This window comes from Scylla paramamosain, chromosome 29 (assembly GCF_035594125.1).
Source record: "Scylla paramamosain isolate STU-SP2022 chromosome 29, ASM3559412v1, whole genome shotgun sequence".
NCBI classification, from domain to species: domain Eukaryota; kingdom Metazoa; phylum Arthropoda; class Malacostraca; order Decapoda; family Portunidae; genus Scylla; species Scylla paramamosain.
The window spans coordinates 12,494,380-12,521,879 of record NC_087179.1 but is presented as its reverse complement, the minus strand read 5'-3'; the positions used below and the strand labels follow the sequence as shown (position 1 = coordinate 12,521,879).

The following is a 27,500-nucleotide window of genomic DNA, read 5'->3' as shown; positions in this document are numbered from 1 at the left end:
AGGATACTTTTCTTTCCACATTAGAGAGAGAGAGAGAGAGAGAGAGAGAGAGAGAGAGAGAGAGAGAGAGAGAGAGAGAGAGAGAGAGAGACTATTATAGTGTGTGTGTGTGTGTGTGTGTGTTAGACAAAAAAAAACGGATGCAGAAGACCTTAGCTTTACCTCAGGACACCCGTCGGAGGAGGAAGAAGAGGAAATAGTTAAAAGAAGAACACAGTGGCAGAGAGAGAGAGAGAGAGAGAGAGAGAGAGAGAGAGAGAGAGAGAGAGAGAGAGAGAGAGAGAGAGAATCTGTAGTCAAGCCCTCAATGCAACACAGTACGCTTGTCTCTGTAACACAATCTGAAAACTGAGTGAGTGATTAACTAAACGAGGAGTGAGAGGAGAGGAGACATGCCACGGCGCCGTCCCTTTAACTGTCAAAATTGTATAGGGAAGTGAGAGAGAGAGAGAGAGAGAGAGAGAGAGAGAGAGAGAGAGAGAGAGAGAGAGAGAGAGAGGGGAGGAGAGTGAGGGGAAGGTTTGGAGGTGCGCGCAGGTGGTTGAGAGAGACTGGTTGGCTCGCTTTCACGTGCAAGCCTCAGTTTGTGTCGAGGTCTCGAGGGGGACGGTACTTCTTCGCCCACCTCCTGCTCCTCCTCGTCCTCGCCCCTTCAGGAAACTTGAACGCCCCTAGTCCTTCCCCTCTCCTAGTGCTTGACGCCCCTGCACTGACCCCACGTGATGTCTATATGGGCGTGGACAGACAGAGAAACAGACATCCACGCCCTTACAAGCCACACAACCCAGAGAAATAATTTTGCGTGCGCGAGTGTTTTCAGTAGAGCGACTTTGTGAAACACTGTGATACGGATTCTTGTGTTGCGAGGCCGGCAGCATCTGCAGTATTGAGCCAAGTTTGAAGGATTAATGCAGCCGGCTACTTAGGGGGGCCCTTCAGGGTAAGTAATGGGGTAACTTGTGCTGGTTGAGTTATGAGGACAGACAGAAGGGAAGTGTATGTCGGATACTCGGTTCGTGATGACTTGTTCTGTGTGTGGAGAGAGAGAGAGAGAGAGAGAGAGAGAGAGAGAGAGAGAGAGAGAGGGAGGGGGGGAGGGAGGAAGGTGTGGAGTGACCTGTTGTGTTTTTGTTACCTTCTCTTGTTCCTTCTGTTCCCAGTTATATTCCTCCTCTCTCTTCTCCTGTTTCTTCTCTTCCTGTTTCTCCTCCTTGTAATGTTATTCCTCCTTCTCCTCCTCCTCCTATGGTTGTGCATCTCCATGTGTTCAATATATCGTAATCCTGCGTCATAACCAGTCTGTCCTTCCCTCTCCTCCCTTCTGCGCCTCGTGTTTGGTGAATGGAGACAGCATGTTGTACTACCCTGTGTCAGTAGGAAGGTGGTGGTGGTGGTTGTAATAGTAGCCCTTTGAAGTTTCTAATGAGTAAACCATCACTATCAGTAGGAAGGTGGTGGTGGTTGTTGTAATAGTAGCCCTTTGAAGTTTCTAATGAGTAAAACATCACTAGAGCCTTGAATTCAAAGTTTCGGAGCTTCAAACACGTATTTAATGTTTCTTTTTTCCTTCTAGGGGTGTTGTAGTTAATTGGCTTCATTACCTGGTTGTGTAAGTAAGGGTGCTGTTAGGCGTAGTAGTCAGGGTGATGAAAGGTGCGTGTTTTGTTGCAGCTTGTTATTGTTTTGTCTTTGTTTGGTAAGTCTGTGTGTCATTGTTGGTGGCGATTGGTGTGTCTTTTGTTGTCGTCTTTGTTATTTTGTTGTGTTGTATTCCTGCCTTTGTTATCCAGTGCTATTCGTAACTAGAATCTTATTATTTCTCTCTCTCTCTCTCTCTCTCTCTCTCTCTCTCTCTCTCTCTCTCTCTCTCTCTCTCTCTCTCTCTCTCTCTCTCTGATGTTTCCGTTTTTTCCTCTTTTCTTTTCCTTGTTCGTTCTAATCAGCCTTTTTTTTCTTGCATTCGTTGTCCTTTTTATCTATATTCATCTGGTCTTCTTTTTTATTTCCTCTTTTTTTTAATTTAATCATTAATGTATTTTTTTGTCATATTTAATTTGTGTGTGTGTGTGTGTGTGTGTGTGTGTGTGTGTGTGTGTGTGTGTGTGTGTTGCCTGGGGGGCGGCTCGGGGTTTACCTGGTTGTGAGAGGCAAGGTGAAGGAAAAGGTAGTGTTTTAATTATGTTGAAGTTATAAAAGTAACCTACAAAAAAAAAAAAGTTAATGTTTCATATTTCGGTTTTAAAATTCGTTAGCCAGGAAAAATGTACAGTGTTTTAATTATCTTGGATTCAAAAAGAAGAAATGACTTGATTATCTAAGCGCTTAAAAAATTGTATACTATAAAAGAAGAAAAGTAGTGTGTATGTATTTCTTTTTTTTTTTTTCGTAAGAGGGCAATTGGCCAAGAGCAATAGAAAATTTAAATAAAAAATATATATATATATATAAAAAAAAAATCCCAATTGAATGCCAGCGCCCGTAGTGAAGTCAAATGGAAAAATCAAATGTTGGAAGATAGCTGTCTCTTGAATTATCACGAGACTTTTATATGTAGCTTACTGTAAAAAAAATAAATAAATAAAAAAAAATTAAAATTAAAATTAAAAATTAAATAAAATAAATAAAATAAAATAAAATAATAATAATAATAATAATAATAATAATAATAATAATAATAATAGTAATAATAAAAACTGTGAATCATCATCGAACTTTACTGAAAAAGCTGGATACACTTTACAGACGGCGATTCAGTATTAAAATATAAATATTTCACGAAAATTAAAAAAAAGTCAATACATTTTAGACACACACTGTACAACATTCTTCGCATTTTTTTTTTTTTTACCAGTTTTGCAGGTCACGTTTCTAGCGAGTGAGCGATGGAATAATAGCTTTCGTCCAGGTAATTCAATATTAAAGTCTAAACAGCTCACGAAAAAAAATAAATAAATAAATAAGTCAATACATTTCGACACACATTATACATTCTTACTTCACAATTTTTATGAGTGTTCAGATCACGTTCCTGGCGACTGAGTGACGCACTAATTGCTTTCCTCTAAGTAATTGAGTATTGGCAGGTGCGGAAAAAGCCAGTAATTCCCACGCTAATTAAAGCTTGGGATCGAATGGCGGACAGACTAATCGTGCGGAAAAAAAGAGACAAAAAAGGAGACAAAAAAGACAGACGCCGCCATGGTCAAGGAATAAAAGTAATTAGCAAATGAACGTAATGAAAGCAAAATATATGCATACGAGGAAATTGAAGCAAAAGTAATTGATAAGATAACGATGTCGCCACGGGAATGAGTGTAATTAGCAACATAAAAGAAAAATAGGTGCAGACAAGTGAATGGATTATATATAAGTAATAGATAAAGTAATGCCACGAGGAATGAAGGTAACTGTCGACGAAATTATTACAAAACAAAATAAAAGCACAGAAGAAAAAAAGTATTACAATTAAATAACAAATAAAATATTGCCACGAGGAATAAATGTAATTGTGGATGAAATAATTACAAAACAAAATAGATACATAGAAAAAAAGTCGACTACACGTAAATAACAAATAAACGAGCCATTGCCGCGAGAAATAAATGTAATTAACAACATAACAAAAGCGAAATAGAGGCGCACAAGTGAACTGATCATATATAAGTAATAGATAAAATTATTAACACCGATACTGCCACCGGGAATAAATGTAATTATCATCATCATCATCATCATCATCATCATCATCATAACCAAAATAGAGATGCACTGAAGTAAATTGATTAATTATATATAACAACAGGAATGAATATAATTACCAAAATAATCAGCGAGAAAGACACATGCATATGAAGAGGAATCGATTACATATAAATAACAAATAATGACTAACTGATATTGGCGCGTATTAAGAGTAATTATCATAACAAAGGAAAGAGAGAGAGAGAGAGAGAGAGAGAGAGAGAGAGAGAGAGAGAGAGAGAGAGAGAGAGAGAGAGAGAGAGAGAGAGAACTGCCGAGTACCCAACGCCTCCATCATTCCTAACTTGACATAAGCAGGAATAAAGTAGCGTACAGAGAGAGAGAGAGAGAGAGAGAGAGAGAGAGAGAGAGAGAGAGAACACAACTGCCAAGCATCTCGCACCACCATCACTCCTAACTTAACATAAGCATAAATAAAGTTGCGTACAGAGGCAGTAACAAAATAATTATCACTTCCCGTAATTAAGACTACAGGGGCGGGGACTACAGGGGCGGGGACTACAGGGCGCAGGCAGCACAGTATGTTAGCGATAACTTGACCTTAATCGTCGGAGGGAGACTCAAGTTTTCATCTTTCATACACTAATGGCTGGGATGCGTGCAGCTTACTGACTAACGATGTTTAACCCTTTTGCTGCTTTCATCGTCTTTTGTTAACGTTTCGATCACTGTGATGAATTGTTTGGATGGTCATAAAAGGGGAAAAAATGAATGTGAGGTTAGTTTACTCTTTGCTAAGTTACAGAAGTATGTTTTTTTTTTTTTTAAGAGTGCAGTGCCAAAAAAATATATGTATGTCTTTTAAAGGTTGTTTATGATTGTGGGAAAGATCGACTACCAGTGAAAGGGTTAAGTTTTCCGTCTTTCACTATTATGGCATCCGTCAACCTGAACCCTTTCACTGGGGGACAATAAGTGGTTCTCTGATTTCTCTCACTTTTTTGCGCCTTCATTTCTCATACTTTTTGCACCTTATCTCTCTCTCCTCTCACTTTTTGTATCTTATCCCTCTCTCCTCTCACTTTTTGCACCTTATCTCTCTCTCCTCTCACTTTTTGCATCTTATCTCTCTCTCCTCTCACTTTTTGCACCTTATCTCTCTCTCTCCTCTCACTTTTTGCATTTTATTTCTCTCTCTCCTCTCACTTTTTGCACCTTATCTCTCTCTCCTCTCACTTTTTGCACCTTCTTCTCTTTTTCTTTTTCCTTTTCTTTTTTTTTTTTGCATCTTCACTTTTTTTTTTTTGCACCTTCACGCCTCACTTTTTGCACATTCACTTCTCTCAAATTTTGCACCTTCACTATTTTTTTTTTATACACCTTCACGCCCCTCACTTTTTGCACCTCACTTCTCTCACTTCACGAGTCTCCTGAATAGTTCTCTAGGCAGGATACGCTTGACTCTCTCACCACGACTATTTTCAAAGGTCACAGAGAAGATTAGCCGGGTTTTCAAGACTGCTTCCCCTGTCAGTAACAAAGAAACATCATTAATTTCTCATAAAAACACCCTTGAAAACCCATGGCACTTTAACTAGAGGCTTTTGAAAGTAGCGCAGGGGTGTCTGAAATGGCCCGAAGACTAGAGTTGGGGGTCATGTGTATCAAGATAAGGAGCAGATGACGGGTAGATGTATTAGGGAAGACAAGGAAAGGACTGGTGTTGACTGAGCGTGGGTGTGTGGGTGTGTTGGAGGAGAAATGGTGAAGGCGAGATGATGGGAGAGGGGAGAGAGAGGAGGGGGAATAATTAGAGGACATGAATGAGAGGGAAGGGGAAAGTTAGGGCAAGATTGGATGTAGGTGTTCGTGAGAGAGAGAGAGAGAGAGAGAGAGAGAGAGAGAGAGAGAGAGAGAGAGAGAGAGAGAGAGAATCAGTCAGAGAGCCAGGGATTAAAGGAGGGCAATGGAAACCGGGGATGAAATGAAAGAGAAAGAATGAGTAATATGCCAGACGGACAGACGGACAGACAAACAGACAGACACAGACAGACAGACAGATACAGTTTTAATTTGTCTCGCCAACCCGGTCACAGCTCCATGCCTTCCCAGAATCCAGACTTACGACCTTTAATCACTCTGCAATCAATAAGGCAATTTCTCGATATTTCCAAGTACAACATCACTTTTCCCTCACCAGCGGCGGGTGGGGCAGGGAGGGGTGACACATTTAGGGAACCCATATTGTGAAACACTTCTGCGCCGCACCTCCACTACATTCCAAAGGCTGTATTTATAGTTGCACGGGTTTTCAGGGGTGATTTGATGGTTCTAGTTACTGGTTGACAAGATTGTTTCTCCTGTAAAAGTCTTGAGAACCCGGCTAGTCATCTCTGTGGCCTTTGAAAATAGTCGCGGTGAGAGAGCAAAGCGTTTCAAAATACGAATCTAGAGAGAGAGAGGGAAAGATTTTGAGATTCACCTGAGACATGTAACATCAAAAAATTCAAGTGAGGAAAAGGAGGGAAAATAAGAATAAGAAGAAGTAGAAGACGAGAAACTAAATCAAATATATTTACCTTCTTATTTATTATGTTAGGAAAATTGCATGATTTCTCGTGTGTCCTTACCTTTAATTTTTCCGCTCTCTTTCCATCTCTTACTTTCCTCTCCTTCCTTTATGCGCAAGTCAACAACACAAGTCAAAACACTGAAAGAACACAATATTTTCTTCTCCTCGCCCCCTCAACACTATCCAGTCCTCTTTGATTACGCTCGTTAAGGCGGCAGAGAGAGAGAGAGAGAGAGAGAGAGAGAGAGGGGGGGGGAGGGGGGATAGGGGAGGGTGGAGAGGGAGAATACACCTTTTTCCTGTTTCGTTATCTCTCAATACTACCTCCTCTTGTCTCCCTTAAGTCACTATTTCCTTTCTTTTTTTTTTTTTTTTTCTTTTCCCTTATCTCATTATTACCACCTTTTCATAGTCTCCCCTTTCGGTCACTGTTTCCTTATCTTTACTTCTCATTACCATCACCTCCTCGTCTCCCCTTAAGGCACCACTCACTCGTTTGCCTCAATTTTCCACAGTCACCGATCAAAGGAGAGCGGTGATGGCCCGTCAGAAGCAGCTTGGGCTTGGTTCTGATGGGGACATTTCTCACAGGTTTCCCTCGCCCTGATACACCCTGACACGTGTTGTATTTCCTGCCACCTGTCAGCCTGCGCCATAACCACCAGTGACGGTGTTGGTCAGAGAGTAATGCTTGGTCCTGTTTCCAATGTTTCGTTCCCCCTGAGTTCTTGAATTTGCAAAGAAGTGGCTTTTTTTTTTTTATTGGTTATTAAAGGGTTTTAGTTCCCTTGCCTTTTGTTTTGTCAGGAAATGTACGAGAGAAGGAAGGAAGGAATGGGTTAAGGGAGAGATGGAGAGGTGGAGAGACATTGCACGGAAAGGGATGAAGTTTAGGGTTAGAACTTGGCAGCGTGATCAGAGGGTCGCCTGTGTGTGTGTGTGTGTCTGAGGGCTACGTGCTTCAGGCAGCTGGAGTGGCGGGCGAGGGTCAGTTCCAACGGTTCTCCCGGGTAATCCTTGGCTATGAATATTTCAGTAAGGTAATTTAGACATAAGAGGCACCCGTGACTACGGCTGAGTCTGGACCGACCTGTAACTTTAATTTTGTTTTCTCTCTTTCAGCTCGTTGCCTCCGTTGGTCAGTGGGTGATTGGCGCGTGCTTGTGTGGTTTTGTATTTGTTTGATTTGTGTTTGTGTTTGTGTTTCCATGGGTGAGGCGCGGGTGGGGGGAGTGAGGTGCTGGGCGGGGTGTGGGTGAGGGTGGGTGAGGTGGAGCAGCGCGTGCATGAATGATTTTTGTTAGCACCCCGCGACTGACTGACTGACTGACTGACTGGCTGGCTGGCTGACTGACTCACTGCCTGACTGACTAACTGACTGGCTGACTGACTGCCTGACTGGCTGACTGACTGGCTGACTGACTGCCTGACTGACTGGCTGGCCGGCCTGGCGTATAAATGAAAAACGTGTTACAAGGAATGTTTTATACCTGACATTGTCCATATTGGTCTTCAAACTCTTCCTCTCTGTAAAAAATAAAAACTCCCCTCACTTCATCACCTTTCCAAAATATAAGTGAATAAAATCATAAAAATAGATCAATCAAATCAAAGAAAAAAAACAAATAATAAAAGGAGCATCGCTCACGAGTGTCTTTGGTTTGTATCATAATATGCTTTTGTATCTCCCGCTGCGTTGTCCTGCACTGCAAAGGTGGCGCGAGACTGCAGGTGTTCGTGCGCGCCTAATCTTAAACCTGCCTGCGCTCTCACCACCCAAGCCTCCGTGAAGAATAGAACAGGAAGATTATCGAGGCATCCACACAGACACGCTGCAGAATTGCTTACTGGAACTTTGGGACAGGAACGTGAAAATATATACGGTGATTCAAAATTACATACTGTCAGAATTACAGGGTGAATTCGTGAGTCGATTTGAAGTGTTCGATCGTTCGGTCACAGTTCTGGATTTGGCTGCGTAACTATTTCACGCCAGCAATTAACGTTTTATTTTGGGAAATCGTTAATGTGGTAATGTGTTCAGTGTCAAGTCAGGACCGCGCCCTGTAATGTTGTCGGTAGCATTTTGAATCACTCTGTATACGTGATTAAATAAATGATAAAATAGATGAAATAAATTGTTTCAAACGGCGGTGTTTGAGGACTGTTGGCTGATGAACCCCCGAGTATTGAAGCTTCGAGACTAGGGACTCTGTTGAATGGCGTGGTGAGTTTTGCTAATGACCAATCGCCCCTGAGCAAAAGTTTCCCTAAATAAAAAAAAAAAAAAATTTGAAGGAAAGGAAAAGAAGCGAAGCAACTAAGTAATCCCTAAGACTTCAAATGTGTGTAAGACTGTTTTAATTAGGCAGGTATAGGGGCGGGTAGTGCAGGGCAGGGCAGGGCGGTGATACAGTTCGCTTGTAATTTACCTACCTGGCACCGGCTCACCCGTTTCGAATCTTAATTGAAACGTGTATTTTTTCTCTCTTTTTCGTTGCTACTTTTATTTTTGTGTGTGGTTTTCTGATACTTTTTTTTCTTTTTTTTTCAGATGGTAATTACTTTCAAGCCTCGACTGTACAGTGTGTGGTGTTGAGGTGTTGTGGTGTTGTGTGTGTGGTGTTCAGGTGTTGTGTGTGTGCGTGTGTGTGTGTGTGTGTGTGTGTGTTTTACCTCGGACAAGTAATGCACGAGGAAAGTTTAGTCTTGCTGCAGCGGGTTTTTGTGTTCCTTGAGGTGCAGTCCTGGAGGGGTTGCTGGCAGGGTGTTTGTCTGTTTACCTCAGAGTTCAGGGCGGGAGTGGACAGTCTTGGCAGCAGCTCTGTCAAGTCACCACCACCACCACCACAACCACCATCACTACAACTACCTCCTCCTCCTCCTCCTCCTCCTCTACCACCACCATCAATCGCTTGCAACTTTTGTTTTGATTTTGTTTTCATTTGTTTAATTTCAGGTCAAGCAAAAAATCAGTGTGTGTGTGTGTGTGTGTGTGTGTGTGTGTGTGTGTTTGTGTGTGTGGCGGGGGGAAGGGGGGGGAGGAGGGCAATTAGTGAACGAGTATGATTGAAAATATTTTTTTTGTTCAGTGCGGTGGAATTGGTATTTCCATATTTCATGATAATTGAAACTGACGAATAGTTTACCAAAAATTTTGCCGTAAATTTCAATCACATTCTGTAAAACGATAACGCTTCATTTCAGGCAAGTTGAGCACGAAAAAGAAAGAGACAGAGAGAGAGGTAAAGAAACACAGACAGAAAGAGACACAGAGACACAGATACAGAAACACACAAACACAAATATTTATACTCCTATTGTACATACCAACATCAATTTAGCCTCCCCACAGCCTCGCCCAGTGTGTGCAGCGAGGAGGCGAGGAGTGGCTGGTGTGAGGCACGCGAGACTTTCAAACACAGCAATCCCTCTTTGACACCTGCCCTTCCCTCCCTCGCTTCCTCCGCTGCGCCTTGTCCTATCACTCTCTAACCTTCGCCTCTCACCTTTGCACGTCGATGGGAGGAGGAGGAGGAGGAGGAGGAGAGTGCCATGAAACTCTATTCGTTCTTCACCCTTCTCCGTCTTTCCACATCTATCTTGCGTCTTCTTTCTATTCATAGCTTTACTTTTTTTTTCTCTCTCCCTCTTCCTTTCTTACCTCTCCTCTTTCTCCTCCCTATTTACTCTTTTTTTCTTTTTTTTTCTTCCCCAACTTCCTCATCTTTGTAAAATTTATCTTACATCTTCTTTCTATTCATAACTTCATTTTCTCTTCCTTCCTCCTTTTCCTCTTCCCCTTTCCTTTCTCCCTCCTCCATACACATCCCCATCCTCCCTTCTACCCTTCCTCTTCTTTCCCTCCTCCCTAATTACTCATCTCCACCGTTGTTTCCCTGCTTCCCTCATTCTCTCTAGCCTCCAGAAGGAACAGTAACGGCGGGGTGGCGAGTGGGTGGCGAGACTGAGGAGTATTGAGTATTGAGGGAGGCAGGAAGGTAACGAGGGCAGTGGGGGGAAGTGGTGGTAATGATAACAAAAGAGGGACAGCGTGCGTGTTTCTGCGGCACCACTCCTTGTGTCGTGCTCAGGACAAACGAGCGGTGCCTGCCGAATGACCTAGGACAAGCACGTGACCTCGCTCCTTCTTGCTTTCCTCTCCTACCTGACCTGGCGGAATATAGGTACAGTGCCATTGGAGAGACAAAATGTAAGTTTGTCAGTGAATATAGACGTGAATACAGACAGGAGCAGTGAATACAGACACAGTCAATACAAACAAGAATACAGACAGAATACATATATGAATACAGATATACAGTGAATACAAACATGAATACAGACAGAATACATACATGAATACAGATATACAGTGAGTACAAACATGAATACAGACAGAATACATACATGAATACAGATATACAGTGAATACAAACATGAATACAGACAGACAGACAGTGAATACAAAACATTGACAGTGGACACAGACGAGCCAGGTACTCCTCTTTTCCCTACGCGCCGCAACACGCCACTCGTCCACACAAGTGAGTGACGAACGAAACAATTTTTCATTTAGTCACACGTTCGTTTTTTTTCGGAGCGGGAGAAAAAAAAAAGTATGAAAGCAGAAATTGGATCACGGCGCCTCGGGACGGGGAACAAATGACTGCCAGTATTAATGAGTGAGGTGAGGGGCTGGTGGTGGGGCGTGAGGGAGGGAGGGAGGGGTGACTGTAGTGGTGAGAACATGAGGTGACCGATAACATTAAGACTCGGCAGGTGATAAATTAGAGCACAGTAACACCTGGACCTTTTATTATTATTATTATTATTATTATATTTCATGCAAGAGGGGTACTGGCCAAGGTAAAAAAAAATAATAAATAAAACGAAAAGTGCCCATTGAAGTGCTTATCCCAACAGGGAAGATCAAAAAGCATAAAGGCTAAACAAAAATTGTATTACTGTATTGAGTGTGGGAATGTACTGGCGGCGGTGAGGCATGAGGGAGAGGTGAGAGGTGGCTGTAGTGGTGACCGGCTGCTGAGGACACAAGGAGACAGTGAGACTCGGCAAATGAAAAGTTAACAAGTGCTGGTTTATCGTGTTGTGTGCAGAAGCGTTCCACTCAATGTATTAACAAGGTGCGCTGAAGAAAGCGTCTAAATATTCTTGAAAGGCGCCCCATGCTAACCTTTGCCGTGTTGTTGACTTCATTGATAACACCACTATAAAAGAAATATGTAGTTAAGTTTTCCAAGCAGTGAGCAGCAGCACGCGTGACTACAAAGCATGACTCTGGTTTGAATCCTGCGCCTGTATTCACAAACGCTTTGCTCTCTCACCACGACTATTTTCAAAGGCCACAGAGATGATTAGCCGTGTTTTCAAGAGCGTTTCTCCTATTAATATAAAAAAATATCCTTAATTCCTCACTAGAACCGTAAAAAAACACTCTTAAAAGCCAGCGTCACGTCAACCAGTCTTTTGAAAGTGGTGGAGGTGCTCGCAGTGTTTCAGAATATGGTCCCTGGTTACGGCTGGGATTTCTCTGGTACGATGCCCGCTCCTAGGTTCACCCAGCCGTAACCCTTTTCACTGCTCGACGATTTTTCCCATCATTATCTGTACATTTATCGACCCTTATTTTTGCACTTGTCTTTTAAATAGCTCCCAGCCTCGAGGAAGCAAAAATAACTTGGTATCCTTCCGTTTCTCTCCGTCCTTGCAAACTTTTTCTTTCACACTTTTGACCATGGCAAGGAAGGGTTAAAATGGGCACAGGGCAGGTGTGACAGGGAACGTACAGGCGGCGGAGCAAACAACTGGCCATCTTACTCCATATAGCAAGGCCTGGGAAGGGTGACTGTACGTACCTACCGAACACCAACCCTTGTGATTGAGTGTGGCGCACCTGAGCACCTCAATAACACCTGTACATAACCTATCCCTCTCTCGCGCAGCTGTTTCAACGGAATTCAGAGCCTCAGATATGTTCGTTTCTGTTATCTGTGTTCTTTTGTCAGTAAACTAAATAACACAGATACTCGTACAGTTTTATACATGCTAAAAAATATTCCTCCGTAAAACCTTGTAATTGAAACATGCCTGTCCGTGTCCATCTCACCTTGATGACAGGTGAGCCGGTGTGCCTTGTTAGGGATGACACAGCGAGAGAGAGAGAGAGAGAGAGAGAGAGAGAGAGAGAGAGAGAGAGAGTCTGCATCAGTGTCAAGACTCAGGAAACAGAGAAAGAAAAGGAATGAAAAAAAAAAGAAGGAAGCGATGGGTTGGAACGGAATGCTGAGAATGAAAGAAGGAAAAAAAATAGAAAGAGAAATGGGGCTGGGAGAGGAGAAAGGGAGGCAGCGACAGAGAAAGGAAGGAAAGAAGGAAGGAAGAAAATAAAGTGACCTGAAATGGAAAGCAGAGAAAGAAAAAAAAAGATAAAGAAAGAAGAGAGAAAGATAAAGACTGGAAAAAAGACAGAAGAGAGAGAAACACACCGAGAAAGGGAAACAAAAAAAAAGAAAAAGGGAGGACAGGACAGTGAGAGGGGAGGAAGGAAGGAAGGGAGAGGAAGGAGAGGGAGAGGGAGAGAGAGTAAGTGTCTTCTTCCTTACCTTTCAGTCCCCGGAAGCTTAAGCGTTGCATCTTGAGGGTGACTAAATAGCTATTAAGCACTCAACCACGCCTCCTCCTCCTCGACTTCCCCTTCCTCCTCTTCCTCCTCCTCTTCCTCTTCCTCTTCCTCTTCTTCCTCCTCCTTTGAAGTTGTTAGATGTGCTGTCGTGAGGATACAATAAGCAATCGTCCTCCTCCTCCTCCTCCTCCTCCTCCTCCTCCTCCTCCTCCTCCTCCTCCTCCTCCTCCTCCTCCTCCTCCTCCTCCTCTTCTTCCCCCTCCTCCTAGATGATCATTCCACACATTATTGTAAGATCTCCAATTTAGACTTCTCATTAATCTTGTGAGGTTAACCATCCACCTTAACACACACATACACGCACACACAGATGATATATTAGGCTCTTTGTTGACATTAGGCCTAACTGGTCCTTGATTTCGTTTGGGCCTAAGGACTTTCCATTTATGGCCTTGAATTTGTCTACATCTAGTTTTATTAGCGGTGGTGGTGGTAGAGAGAGAGAGAGAGAGAGAGAGAGAGAGAGAGAGAGAGAGAGAGAGAGAGAGAGAGAGAGAGAATAACTGTCAAACTGCTTTTTTTTTTGCGTCAACTTAAATTATTTCTATAAGTATCTGTGGTAGTAGTAGTAGTAGTAGTAGTAGTAGCAGTAGTAGTAGTAGTAGTAGTAGTAGTAGTAGTACCTTTTTCATGTAATGGCAACAAAAAAGGGGCCTAGTAGTAGTAGTAGTAGTAGTAGTAGTAGTAGTACCTTTTTCATGTAACGGCAACAAAAAAGGGGCTTAGTAGTGGTAGTAGTAGTAGTAATAGTAGTAGTTGGAGTAGTAGTAGTAGTAATAGTAGTAGTAGTAGCAATAACAGCAATGACGTTTGGATTATGTCAGTCTCAGTAGCAGCAGCAGCAGCAGTAGTAGTAGTAGTAGTAGTAGTAGTAGTAGTAGTAGTAGTAGTAGTAGTAGTAGTAATACCAATAATGATCCCTGTATTGTGCATTCCCTCCCTCTGCCTTGTCTCCGCCACACTACAATAATATTTCAGCAGAAGTTTCAGTGCATAATAATTTTCAGGAACTTTTGACATTGGTAAGATTAGAATGAAGTCTTTTAATAACATTTTCATCCGGACGAGACTGTGAAAGTGAGGAGAAGGAGGAGGAGGAGGAGGAAAGTGCGTTACGATAATGACCCTACAGAGAGAGAGAGAGAGAGAGAGAGAGAGAGAGAGAGAGAGAGAGAGAGAGAGAGAGAGAGAGAGAGAGAGAGAGAGAGAGATTAAAGCATATATACACGATAGAAATGTAAGGAAAGTAAAAAAAAGAGGAGAAAGTGAATGAGAAGGAGATTAGAAACACGAAGAGTAGGAGGAGGAAGAGGAGGAGGAGGAGGAGGAGGAGGAGGAGGAGGAGGAGAAGAAGAAGAAGAAGAAGAGGGGGAGGAGAGCAAGGTGATAATGGCTCGATAATAGGAAGGAGCTGGAAACAAAAAAAAAATAATGAAAACCAATGAATTTAAGTTTCCATCTCGATTTTTAGACATTCAAGGTAAAGTTTTTTTTCTCTCTCTCTCTCTCTCTCTCTCTCTCTCTCTCTCTCTCTCTCTCTCTCTCTCTCTCTCTCTCTCTCTCTCTCTTTATTTAGCCAGGTACAGAAAATTCTCATCTTCTCTTGCTCTTCTCTCTCTCTCTCTTTCTCTCTATTTTCTTCTTAATTATATCACTTCCTTTCCTCATCCTTTCTGTCTGTTTATTCTCTTCCTCTATTCTCTTAATCCTCCTTTTTCTTTATTCTATTCCGTTATCTCTCCTCTCTTCACTTTGTCTCTTTTTTATCTTCTTCCTCTTCTCACTTCTCCTCCTCTCCTCTCATTACTGTCTCTTCTTTATTCTCTCTTCTTTATGCCTCTTCTCCCATCATTTCTCTCTCTCTCTCTCTCTCTCTCTCTCTCTCTCTCTCTCTCTCTCTCTCTCTCTCTCTCTCTCTCTCTCTCTCTCTCTCTCTCTCTCTCTCTCTCTCTCTCTCTCTCTCTCTCTCTCTCTCTCTCTCTCTCTCTCTCTCTCTCTCTCCCCTCCATTCTCATTGCCATTGTCTCCTCGTCTCCCACTTGCCTTCCTCCTCTCGTCTCCTTGTCACGCCCCCGGCTTATGACCCTCCTACCTCTCACGTGACTAGGTGGTGGAGGTGGTGGTGGTGGTGGTGATGGTGGAGGTGGTGGTCGTGGTGGTGGAGGTGCTGGTCGTGGTGGTGGTGGTGTTACAAGAAGAAGAGGAGAAGGAGGAGGAGGTAGAGGAGTAGGAGGAGATGGAGAAAGAGAAGGAGGAGGAGGAGGAGGAGGAGGAGGAGCAGATAAAGAGGATTAAGAGGAGATAGACAAGGAGGAGGAGGAGATAGAGGAAGGGGAAGGACGAGAAGAAGATAAGAGGAAGAGAAAGAGGAGGAGAGAGGGAAAGAGGATGAGGAGATAGAGAAAGAGGATGAGGAGACAGGTGAAGAGGAGGAAGAGGAGGGCATAGAGAAAGAGGGGAGACAGAGGAAGAGGAGAAAGAGGAGGAGGAGGAAATAATTTTTTTTTTAAGAAAACTAGATAATCTTACTTCACAAGATGATAATTCTCTCTCTCTCTCTCTCTCTCTCTCTCTCTCTCTCTCTCTCTCTCTCTCTCTCTCTCTCTCTCTCTCTCTCTCCCCTTTGTGATAATTACTTTGGTACAATTTAATCATATTCTTTTTCTTCTCTCTAATTTTCCTTTTCACAGATGAGTTCATTCGAGATAAAGAATGAAAGTGAGACACGAGGGGTGTGTGTGCGTGTGTGTGTGTGTGTGTGTGTGTGTGTGTAGCAGTGAAACAGAGACCAGGATTCTATTTATCTTTCTGCTCGGTTGTTCAGAGAGAGAGAGAGAGAGAGAGAGAGAGAGAGAGAGAGAGAGAGAGAGAGAGAGAGAGAGAGAGAATAATTCGGCTTGACATGTTGAACAAATGAAATATTACACGAAGCAGGGCGAGGCTCGGAAACAGACAAGCGTGACAGAGAGAGAGAGAGAGAGAGAGAGAGAGAGAGAGAGAGAGAGAGAGAGAGAGAGAGAGAGAGAGAGAGAGGGGGGGGGGAGTGGGCGGGGACAGGGAAGTAACAGCGAAACACAATCTAGTGGAAAGCCTCGGTAATTCTCTCTCTCTCTCTCTCTCTCTCTCTCTCTCTCTCTCTCTCTCTCTCTCTCTCTCTCTCTCTCTCTCTCTCTCTCTCTCTCTCTCTACCTTTTCAACCTTTTCCCATTTTCTTCATCCAGATCTCAAAGAAAACGTGAGCTTTCGGATTCCTGAGGTATAACATTTCATCTCCTCCTCCTCCTCCTCCTTCTCCTCCTCCTCCTCCTCCTCCTCCTCCTCCTCCTCCTCCTCCTCCTCCTCCTCCTCCTGCCATTCTTGTAGTCGCATATCCTTCCCTCTTTCGTGTGTTATCTTCTCTTGATGTTCCTTGGGTTGTAACACACACACACACACACACACACACACACACACACACACACACACACACCAATTTGCACATCAGTTTCCTGCCCGTCTTCCTTTCTCCAAACTTAACTACCACCACCACCACCACCACCAGTGCCGCCAAGTGAGAGCCAGAGCGGAGCCAGTACAGAGCCGGGGCTGATGAGGGGACTGGTGGAGGCTTACAAGGAACCTGATGACTGCAATTGTTCTCTGGCCTTTGTACAGTAACACGCCAATTGCTGTTTCCGGCTGGGGCACACGAACACAACAACAATGACAACGACAGGCATCTCTATTATTGTCACTGCTACAATTACTACTGCCGCTGCACTGTTGATGACGAAAAAAATCCCTTCATAACTTGGTATTATTTTTTTTAACTCTTAGTTTACTCTGTTCTGTTTTAATTGATATTTTTTTTTATTACTTTTGTTGATCATAGTTTGTAATGAGTTCGTTCACTTTCTTCTGATTTCTTTTTTTTCTCTGTTGATTTTTTTTTTTATTATTTTGTTTCCCAAGCTTTCTTTTTCCTAGGCCCTTCGTTCACTCTTTTTTTTTTATTCAATTGATGTTTTTATTCCTGTTTTTTTTTTTATTTACGCATTTGTTTGTGTTTTGTCTTTGTGTATATTCCCTCTTATTGCATCATCCACTACTGTGAATGCTATTCTTATGACCGTTAAACCACCTCATTCTTATACTCAATAAAATCTAACCAAACTTAATCAATGGAGGACACCACAATACCATTACGGTTTTATTAGTGACGGCTTAGCAAGATTTATACATCATTAATAGGAAAAACACACTTGAGAACCCGGCTAATCGTCTCTGTGGCCTTTGAAAATAGTCGTGGTGAGAGAGCAAAGCGTTTCTGAATACGGAGTAGTGTATGCTAGCAGCGGTGGTGGTAATACAATAGCCTGCATCCCGTGTACCCAGAGGCAGCGGGGCGGGAGCTGGGGCGATGGTTCTTGTTGGTATTGAAGCCTAGCGCGTGTGTGTGTATTGGTGATGGTGGTGGTGGTGGTGGTGGTGCAGAGCAAGGGAGTGAGCGATGGAAAAAAAATAGAACAGTTTACGGGAAAGGCGGAGAGAAGCGGTGGAGTGCAGAATGAAAACGAGAGAGAAACGGGAGAGGATGAATGGAAGGCGAGGTTAAAAATAATAGATGGCGGTTGATAGGGGAGAGAGAGAGAGAGAGAGAGAGAGAGAGAGAGAGAGAGAGAGAGAGAGAGAGAGAGAGAGAGAGAGAGAGTCGAAATAGGTGAAAGGTAGAAGAGAGAAGAAGGAGAAAAGGGAGATGAGAGAAGAGAAGACAAGTTAATTACGAACAGGAAGGAAGGAGAAAGAAAAATAGAAGATAAGGAAGATTACGAGAGAAAAACAGAAACGAGAGAGAGAGAGAGAGAGAGAGAGAGAGAGAGAGAGAGAGAGAGAGAGAGAGAGAGAGAGAGAGAGAGAGAGAGAGAGAGATACTTGGAGGTGAAGAAGGAAAAAAATTAAGGTAAGACAAGGCACTAATGAAGAAGGAAAAAACACGAGAAACAGGAGGAAGAGGAGGAGTATTAGGAGCAATAAAGGAAGAGGAGGAGGAGGAGGAGGAGGAGGAGGAGGAGGAGGAGGACGACGAGGAGGAGAAGCGGTAGTCCAAATAGTGTACGTACTCGGAGAAGCCATAAAAGGAAGAAGAGGAGGAGGAGGAGGACTGAGACAATGACCATGAGGAGGAGGAGGAGGAAGGAAGAAAGGAAGGAAGTGAGAGGTAAAAGCAATGAAAACAACAAAAGGGAGAGTATGGAGAGGACAGATAAGAGGAAGAGGCTGGGGGGAGGGGGAGGAGGAGGGAGAGGTGGAGGAGGAGGAGGAAAAGGAGGAGGAAGAAGAGGACGAGAGCATCAGAAATTATTAATATTCTCAGTAAAACGAAGAAAGGCAACAACAACAACAACAACAACAACAACAACACTTCAGTAGTAATAATAATAATAATAATAATAATAATAATAATAATAATAATAATAATAATAATAATTCAAAATCATTACGGTAAAATTTTCTCGACTTCGTAATTCTACATTAAAAAAAAATCTGAATATTGTGTGCCAAGTCTTGCGTTGCGGGAGACCGACGCTCGTTTTCTATGCTCGTTTTCTAATAGAGAGTAATGAGGGTTTGGGAATAAAGATTTTGCGGAGAGGGACACGAAGGAAGGAAGGAAGAAGAGAAAGGGGAAGAGGAGGAGGAGGAGGAGGAGGAGGAGAATGAAAACGATAAACAGGGGAAGGAAAGGTTGAAGAAGTGGAGGAGGAGCAGGAGGAGGAGGAGAAGGAAGAGGAGAAGGAAGAGAAGGAAGGAGGACAAAATTAAACAGAGCAAGATTAACCAAAAGGAGGAGAGAAGGAAGAAGAGAAGAATGAAGACGCGGAAACGACGACGAGGGAATAAAGTATAACAAGAAGAAGAAAAAAGTAGAAAAAAATAAGAAAAGAAAGTGAAAAAGGAAGAAGAGAAAGAAGCAAAGAAAAGGAGAGAGTAAGGAGAAGAAGAAAAGAAGGAAAAGGGAAGGTAAAGAAGAAGAAGAAAAGGAAAAAAGAGAAAGAAGAAGAAAAGGAGAAAAAGAGAAAGAAGAAGAAGAAGAGGAAGAAAGCCAGGTGGAGTGTAATCTAATTAAGGTGCGCGGGATGCAGCCTTCCATGACCTTACTGTGGCAGGCAAACTTTTGGCCCCGAGGAGAGACATAAACAGAAAGAAACCTCACTAACATAATGCATAATGATTAAACTTTTCCTTGAGAGAGAGAGAGAGAGAGAGAGAGAGAGAGAGAGAGAGAGAGAGAGAGAGAGAGAGAGAGAGAGAGAGAGAGAGAGAGAGAGAAGGGAAGGAGAAAATGCGTAATCAAAATCTCATTACTACTTTTACTACTACTACTACTACTACTACTACTACTACAACACTACTGCTACTACTACTAATACAAAAGCTATAGGCCCAAATAAAATATTAGGCTTACTGTTATTATCGTGTGTGTGTGTGTGTGTGTGTGTGTGTGTGTGTGTGTTCCTTGCTTCACCTCCACTAAATATATTAAAGATTACTACTTGTGGCTTCGCATTGTGTTTCTCGAGGGCCGAGGAAGGGAAGGGAAAGGGAAGAGGTGATGGGAAGGGAATGGTGAGAGAATGGTCTCGGTCGGTGTATGGAATATTTTTTGTGTGTGTTTGTGTGTGTGTGTGTGTGTTTGTTTTCATTTCCTGCTCCTGTTTGTTTAATCCTCTCTCTGTTTACCTCGAGTAGGAAGTGTGTGTGTGTGTGTGTGTGTGTGTGTGTGTGTGTGTGTGTGTGTGTGTGTGTTATCATTCGTCTCTTGTGTTATGAGCGCCTCTACCTGCATCACCTCTTGTATCAGCGTCACTTTGATTACTGGCTTAATTCATTGCGTCATCACAGTCATCTACATACATCTACGTACATCACTGTAAATCTCTGCTTGTGCTTTCAATGTTTCGTAATTGTTCGGCTTCTGTGATGAGTATGCTTCATAATGGCTTCCCCCTCCTCCTCCTCCTCCTTCCCGCTCTGGTTTTTATTTGTTAATTTTGTTTTTCGTAATGTAATTGTTTTGAAGTGTGTGTGTGTGTGTTTGTTTGTTTGTTTGTTTTTTCCTCTCTCCCTCTCTCTCTTTCTCGTAATGCTTCACCTCTTTAATGTGAATCGTTACGTCATATTTCATGCCATTGTTCTCTCTCACACCACTAACCCTGTCTCCATTTTTTCCCTCCTCTTTTTTTTTCCATCATCAACATTTTCCATCACTCACTCTTCATTCCTTTTGATCTGCTTGGGTCATTTATTTACCACAATCATTTTTCCTTTCTGTCTGTATGTAGGTAACGTAATTTTTTTTTTCTCTCTCTCGCTCCAATATAATTTCCCTTTCGTCATTTTTTTTTCTTTTTTTTTTCTCTATTTTTCCACCACTTCCTGCGCCATTCAATTGATGTGCAACCTTTTCATCCTCTTGCATATGACGTCCTGTACCGATCACGTACAAACACACACACACACACACACACACACACACACACACACACACACACACACACACACATTGTATCTGCGCAACAATTTTTTTTTCTCTTTTTTTTTATTAATATTCATGAAAACTTTTTTGTTCTTTATTTAACAACAGCGTGATGGTAATGGGGCACTTCTGGTCTCGTGGCGTTGGCGGATTTATGAAATACTGCACAGGGAGAGGAAAAAAAAAAAAACGAAACGAAAAAAAAGTTTCCATTTTGCCCTATGTATCTCCTTTGTTATTCTTCATGCTCCATACGTAGCTGTCTATCTCACTACATAACTTCGTACACAATCAATAAACCACTCAACAATTCTTCCCTTCCCCCACAAAATGACTATAAATCCCTAAGGCTATCAGTGTGTCAGCCTCTTTCTATTACTCGTACTGTTTCTCTCTCTCTCTCTCTCTCTCTCTCTCTCTCTCTCTCTCTCTCTCTCTCTCTCTCTCTCTCTCTCTCTCTCTCTCTCTCTCTCTCTCTCCATACACCGATCAGCCAAGGGGGAGGGGAAAAAAAATGTCGAGAGAGGGGGGAAAAAAATGTCGAGAGAGTGGGAAAAAAATATTGTACCTTGCGCAACATAACGAAACCAAATTGTAAATGAAACTGTAGCAATGCCATTATTCTTATATTTCTTCGTGTTGTTCAATGTTTGTTATATTTTACCAGTGTTTTTTTATTTATTTATTTGTTTATTTATTTGTTTGTTTATTCATTCGCGTTTTACAATTTCCACTTTCTTACTAACTTCATTCACTTTACAGACGTATTTATCAATCTTTCCTTCATTTATTTATTTACTCATTTTATCTAAGTTTATTCCATTTCATCTTTTGGCCTGCATACATCAGGTCGTTAAGGCTGCCGAACTAAGAGGGACCTTTAAAAGAAGACGACACCAATGATTTATAGAGGAGGATAACATATGGAAATAGACATTAATGTTTTGCACAAGGACTACCACGTGTACCCTTGATGGCTTCTCGCACCAGTACTTATTACGTTCCTATATTCTGAGCCTTCCTCGTGTGGGATGGAGGTGCAGCGCTGCGTGGTGGAGCGTGAGAGGTCCAGGAGGGGTGAGGGGAGGCGTGATTGCATTAATGTTTAAATAGAGTGGTGTCAGTAGAGATTCATGAAGGATAAGTGAGGGGAGATAGAGAGATAGAGAGACAGCCTCGGGTACATGGGCAGGGTGGCGGAGCTTGTGTGTGTGTGTGTGTGTGTGTGTGTGTGTGTGTGGCAGGGGATGGTGTTGGGAATATGATATGGGGGATAAAAAAAAAAAGAGCGTGGCAGGTTAGATAAAAAAATGAATAAATAAAGGGTAGAGATAAAAAATAAACTGTAGAAAAGGAAAATATGAAAGTCCGTAATAGGAAAGGTAAGGTAAAATGCCTTAAAATATATAAATAAAAGGAAGGAACATGTGTGTAATGAAGAAAAGAAAAGAAACATGAACTGGACAGTAAAAACGAAGAAAAAATCAAAACCAGGAATGAAAAGTGGCAAAGAAAAACAAACTCGATGGTAAAAATGGGAAAAAGTGACACATAATAGTTAAAAAAAAAGAAAAAAAGAATGAAAAGTAAAAAAAAAAACCGAATATATGAAACGAACAATAAAAAAAAGTGACGCCAAATCGACAGAAAGAAAGAAACAAACAAACAAACAAACAAACAAACAAACAAACAAACAAACACTGGAACGCAAACAGGAAAAAAGTACGAGAAAACACTTAAGGCAACAATGAACACTGGGAAAAAAATAAAATAAATAAATAAAACATTAAAAAAAAAACGCGAATAAAATACATTACAAACGGGAATGAAACCGAAAAAAAAAAAAAAAAAACACAGACAAAAGTTAAATGAGATACATTAAAACTTTCCCACAATTATCATTACCTTTTTGTTATAATATTTTCTTACTACATCTCATTCATATTAATTTATCACCACAAACTTTCCTCTCCCTTGAAATAAAAGAACTAAAAATCTCTCTCTCTCTCTCTCTCTCTCTCTCTCTCTCTCTCTCTCTCTCTCTCCGCAGTATTTACCTTTCTCCAGAGACTCTGCATCCATTCCGCTTCTGTATATTCCTCCCAGTTTTTGGTGTTCCCCTTGCAGCCACCAGTAACCTGACGCGCGCCCTCTCTTGTTCCTAGACTCGTCCTTCATTCACGCGGCTCCTGTTCTCCTCCTCTTACTCATTCCCCTCTTTCTTTTTACCACTTAGCTCTGTGTGTTCTCTCTCTCTCTCTCGCTCTCTTCTCTTCTCTTTTCCCCTCTCTCTCTCTCTCTCTCTTTGTGTGCTCCTCTTTCTTTCTTTCAACCAATCTCTCTTCACCGTATTTTTCTTTTTCCTCTCTTATTCTCTCCCTTTAATTCTCACTACTCTTTTTCTTCCTTACTCTTGGCATGTTTTTCCCCCTCTTCTTTTAAATCTTCCTGTTCTTTGTCTCTTCGTCTACTAACTCTCTCTCTCTCTCTCTCTCTCTCTCTCTCTCTCTCTCTCTCTCTCTCTCTCTCTCTCTCTCTCTCTCTCTCTCTCTCTCTCTCTCTCTCTCTTTTGCTTTGCGTTATATTATTTCTCATTATATCCACCACTCTCTCTCACATTCCTTAGGTTGATTGAATATTCTCGCTTCCTTCTCTCTATCAGTTATGTCTGTAGCATCGAAGAGAGAGAGAGAGAGAGAGAGAGAGAGAGAGAGAGAGAGAGAGAGAGAGAGAGAGAGAGAGTCGTTCGTGTTTAGTAGAATGCTCCAGCTTACGTCCTTTTTATGGGTCTCTCTCTCTCTCTCTCTCTCTCTCTCTCTCTCTCTCTCTCTCTCTCTCTCTCTCTCTCTCTCTAGCGCGAAAGGAAATATAGGAAATCATGTTTTTTTGTTTTTTAAGCCTTAAAGCGACATTCCCTTGTTGCACCAGAGAGCGAGAGAGAGAGAGAGAGAGAGAGAGAGAGAGAGAGAGAGAGAGAGAGAGAGAGAGAGAGAGAGAGAGAGAGAGGTATAGGAAGGTCAGTCAGGTTGCAACATTCCCCAACCAACACTGCTGTGGATTATTATATATATATATTTTTTTTTTTATCTCGTTTTGTCTTTTAACCTTTTCTCTCTCTTTTTCCAGGAGTGAGAGGCGGCAGGCAGGCAGGGCGGGAGAGAGGAGAGGGGAGAGAGAGTGAGTGTCGCGTGAAGACCTTCCTGACGGGGGTGTAGATGTCTAAGCGCCCCCAGGAAGACCCGCTCCGCCTCCGTCAGTAGCAGGGAGACAAAAAGACAAGATGTGATTTCATAAGTTCTCGATCGTCATAACCACCACCGCCACCACACCACCACCACCACCACCACCAACACCACCGCCGCCGCCGTTACTACCGCCGCCGCCGCTTCTTTCTTTCTCTCCTCCGTCCTCCTCCTTCATAAATTACTCTTTTCTTTCTTATCTCCTTCTCACCACCACCACCACCAGCACCATCAGCTCCTTCTCTCTTTTTCCCTCGTACATAATTTTCTTTGTTTTTTTTTTCTTTTTTTTCACCAACATTACTCTTTCCTACTTCCTCCTCGTTCAAAAATTCCTCTTGTCTTCATTTTCCTCTCACCACCACCACCACCACCACCACTTTTTCCCCTTTTTCCTCCTTCGTAAATTACTATTTTCCTTATTTTCTCACCACCACCATCACCAAGAACACCACCACCACTCCTTCCCATCACCTCCATAAACCCACCTTTTTACCTTAATATAAACACCACCACCACCACCACCACCACCACCACCACCACCAGTACCCATCCCCTCTTCCTCTACCTACATAAACTACTCCAAACCTTTATCTTTCCCCTCACCACCACCAAAGACACCACAACAATGCCTTCCATCCACGCCTCCCTGTCTTGGCTTGTCACGCCACACCTTCACCTGCTCCTGACCCTCCTTCTGCACCTCACAGCCGCTGCCAGGCCCTACAGCATTGACCTAGACCCCCAAGCAGTAGACGCAACACGTAGCCTGTCCTCACTACTTAGAACAAGACGTGTAGCGAAGCAGAATCATGCAGGACTGAACCTAACGTGGCCAGATAGGAAAGTGGTAACAATGGATGGTGACTTGATCCTCGGAGGGTTAATGATGGTGCATGAGAGACATAATGACGTAGTTTGCGGCCCGATTATGCCCCAGGGAGGTGTGCAAGCTCTGGAGGCGATGCTGTACACGCTGGACTTCATAAACGATCAAGTGGACTTCATTCCAGGCGTGAAGCTCGGCGCGCACATCCTGGACGACTGCGATAAGGACACGTACGGACTCGAACAGGCCGTCGACTTCATTAAAGGTAAGTGTGGTGTTCGTTTTCCTTCGTTTTCTTGCTGCGAGTGACCGTTTTCTTTGTTTTCTTGCTCCTAGTGTTCGTTTTTCTCAGTTTTTTCTCTTTTTCTTGTCCTGATGCCGGTTTTCTTTGTTGTTTTTTTGTCCCAGTTTCCGTTTTTTTTTTTTTCCGTTTTTCTTCCTCGTATTGTCCGCTTTCGTTTTTCTTGCTGCTAGCGTGTTTTCTTTCCCTTTTTTTTTCTCTGGATGTCCGTTTTCTTTGTTTTCTGTTGTGAGTTTCCTTTTTCCCGTTTTTTTTTCTTGTTCCGAGTTTCCATTTTCTCTCGTTTTCTCAGATTTTTCCCCCATTAGTATCCTCCTTGCTCTAATTCTCTCTATGACCCTATTTTTCTCTAATTATCTCCTCCTAGGTATCCGTTTTCTCTCATTCTTCCTCCCCGTATCCATTTTCTCTCGTTTTCTGTGGCTCTTTTCCCCATTAGTGTCCTCTTTTCAGCAATTCTTTCTATGACTTCCCGTTTTCTCCAATAATCTCCTGAGTGTTCGTTTTCTTTCTTATTCTTAACCCGGTGTCTTTTTGCACTGATTCTTTTACCCCCTGAGTTTCCTGTTCCTTCTACTTTCCGAGGGTTTCTCTTTCTTGTAATAGTCTCCTTACTGTTCGTTCTCTCACATTTTCACTTCCTGTATCTCAGTTTTCTCTAACTTGCGTTTTTTTTTTTTTCTCTCCTTTCAGAACTTACCTAAAATATTTTCCAGCTCGTAAGGACAAAATCTGCCGTATTTTACATGTTTTATCCTTTTTTTTTTCGCCTCTCACTTTACGTCAGGTGTATTCAAATCATCTATTACAATCTGACCTATGCGTCGCTCGGTTATCTAACTTCCTCTCTCCTTCGCTGGACGCATCTCGTTTTTCTTCTCTTTCCCTCCGCCTGTGAATTACCTTCCGTTCCTCTCTCTTTCTCTCCTTCCTTTTCCTTCCCTCCTTCAGCGTCGTTCAGTCATGTAAGCTCCTCTCCCCCTCGCTTGACCCATCTTGTTGTTCTCGTTCCCTGTGCCTACAAAATTATTACCTTCCATTTTTCTCTTTCTCTCCTTCCTCCTCCTTCAGCGTCGTTCAGTCATGTAAGCTCCTCACCTCTTCGCTTCACCCATCTTGTTGTTCTCGTTCCCTGTGCCTACATACGAACTGCCTTCTGTAGGGTTTGTCGTGTATCCTTCACCTTCCATCTCTCTCTCTCTCTCTCTCTCTCTCTCTCTCTCTCTCTCTCTCTCTCTCTCTCTCTCTCTCTCTCTCTCTCTCTCTCTCTCTCTCTCAGCTTCTAAGTACACGCAAGTACAGTCATTCCTTAAGACCTCAAAGCATTAAAAGTTTCCGGGAATTTACTCTCGCACAAACAGAAAATGAAATAAAATCAGTTGATCTTTTATGTACACCTGAATACGAACATTCATTAAGACTTTAGGCATTGAGTATATTCAGTATCTTTGAAGTGGGGGGAGGGTTTCAAGACACACGTATTCTCCATTTCTGAATTATTCTTTTGACTTTTTCTTTGGGACTGGCATCTCAGTAGGCCCTTCTTTTTTTCCGCGTTTTATTTTGTTTTCCCTTGACCAGCCAGCCACCCTCTCTCTCTCTCTCTCTCTCTCTCTCTCTCTCTCTCTCTCTCTCTCTCTCTCTCTCTCTCTCTCTCTCTCTCTCTCTCTCTCTCTCTCTCTCTCTCTCTTGTCTTTTCTTTATCTTGGAAAGTTTTCGGCCCGGTGAACCTAACCCTTTCTCTCTCCATCTTTTTTTTTTTTTTTTCAAGGATGTGGAGATAGAGGAGGAAGGGATGGTGGTATTAGAGAGGGAGGGAGGAAAGAAGGATTATGGATGCAAGGTGTGAAGAGAAGGAGGAGGAGGAGGAGGAGAAGGAGGAAGTGCGTTAGGAGATGTAGAGGGGAGAAGGAAGGAAGGAACGAAGAACGGAGAGAGACATAGAGAGAGAGAGAGAGAGAGAGAGAGAGAGAGAGAGAGAGAGAGAGAGAGAGAGAGAGAGATGGCGATGAGAGAAGAATGAAGATAGATTGAGAAACTTTAACGATAACACGAAGAAAGAAAGCAAAAACTAAATAGAGACAAAAGCTTAGAGAAAAATTAGATTCAGAGAGAGAGAGAGAGAGAGAGAGAGAGAGAGAGAGAGAGAGAGAGAGAGAGAGAGAGAGAGAGACTAGGTGTAGAATTTCAGGTAAGATGAGAAGGGAGAAAGTCAGGTAAGGTTAGGTTAGATAAGGTTACGTTAGGTTAAGTTAGTTCAGGTTAAGATAAGGTAAGATTAGGTTAGGTTACTTTAATTAAGTAAGGTTACGTGTAGTTAGTAAGATAAAGCAAGGTTAGATTAGGTTAGTAAAATAGGTAAAGGTTAGGTTAGGTAAAATAAGATTGGTAAAGGTTGGTTAGGTTGTCACGTTAGGTTGGTTAAAGTTGGGTTAGGTTGTCACGTTAGGTTAAGCAAGACAAGGTGAGGTTATACAAGGTGACAGTGGAGGAAAAGAACCCATGGCCAGGTACTGCTTCACCTGAGACCCTCATTAGCACCCTTACCTGAGCAAATGTACTACCACCACCACCAGTACCACCACCACCACCACCAGTACCACCACCACTAGTACCACCACTACCACCACCA

The 27,500-nt window shown here is 42.6% G+C and overlaps 1 protein-coding gene across 1 annotated transcript in view; it reads left to right on the top strand.

Annotated features, from left to right (window-relative positions):
- The first annotated feature begins 514 nt into the window (after nucleotides 1-514).
- LOC135115331 (metabotropic glutamate receptor 6-like) overlaps nucleotides 515-27,500 on the top strand; it is an 82,683-nt gene continuing 55,697 nt past the window's right edge. The window contains 2 exon segments of the mRNA XM_064031974.1: nucleotides 515-940; nucleotides 23,623-24,832. Of these exon segments, the coding sequence (XP_063888044.1) occupies nucleotides 24,367-24,832 (466 nt within the window). The 5' untranslated portion in view covers nucleotides 515-940; nucleotides 23,623-24,366.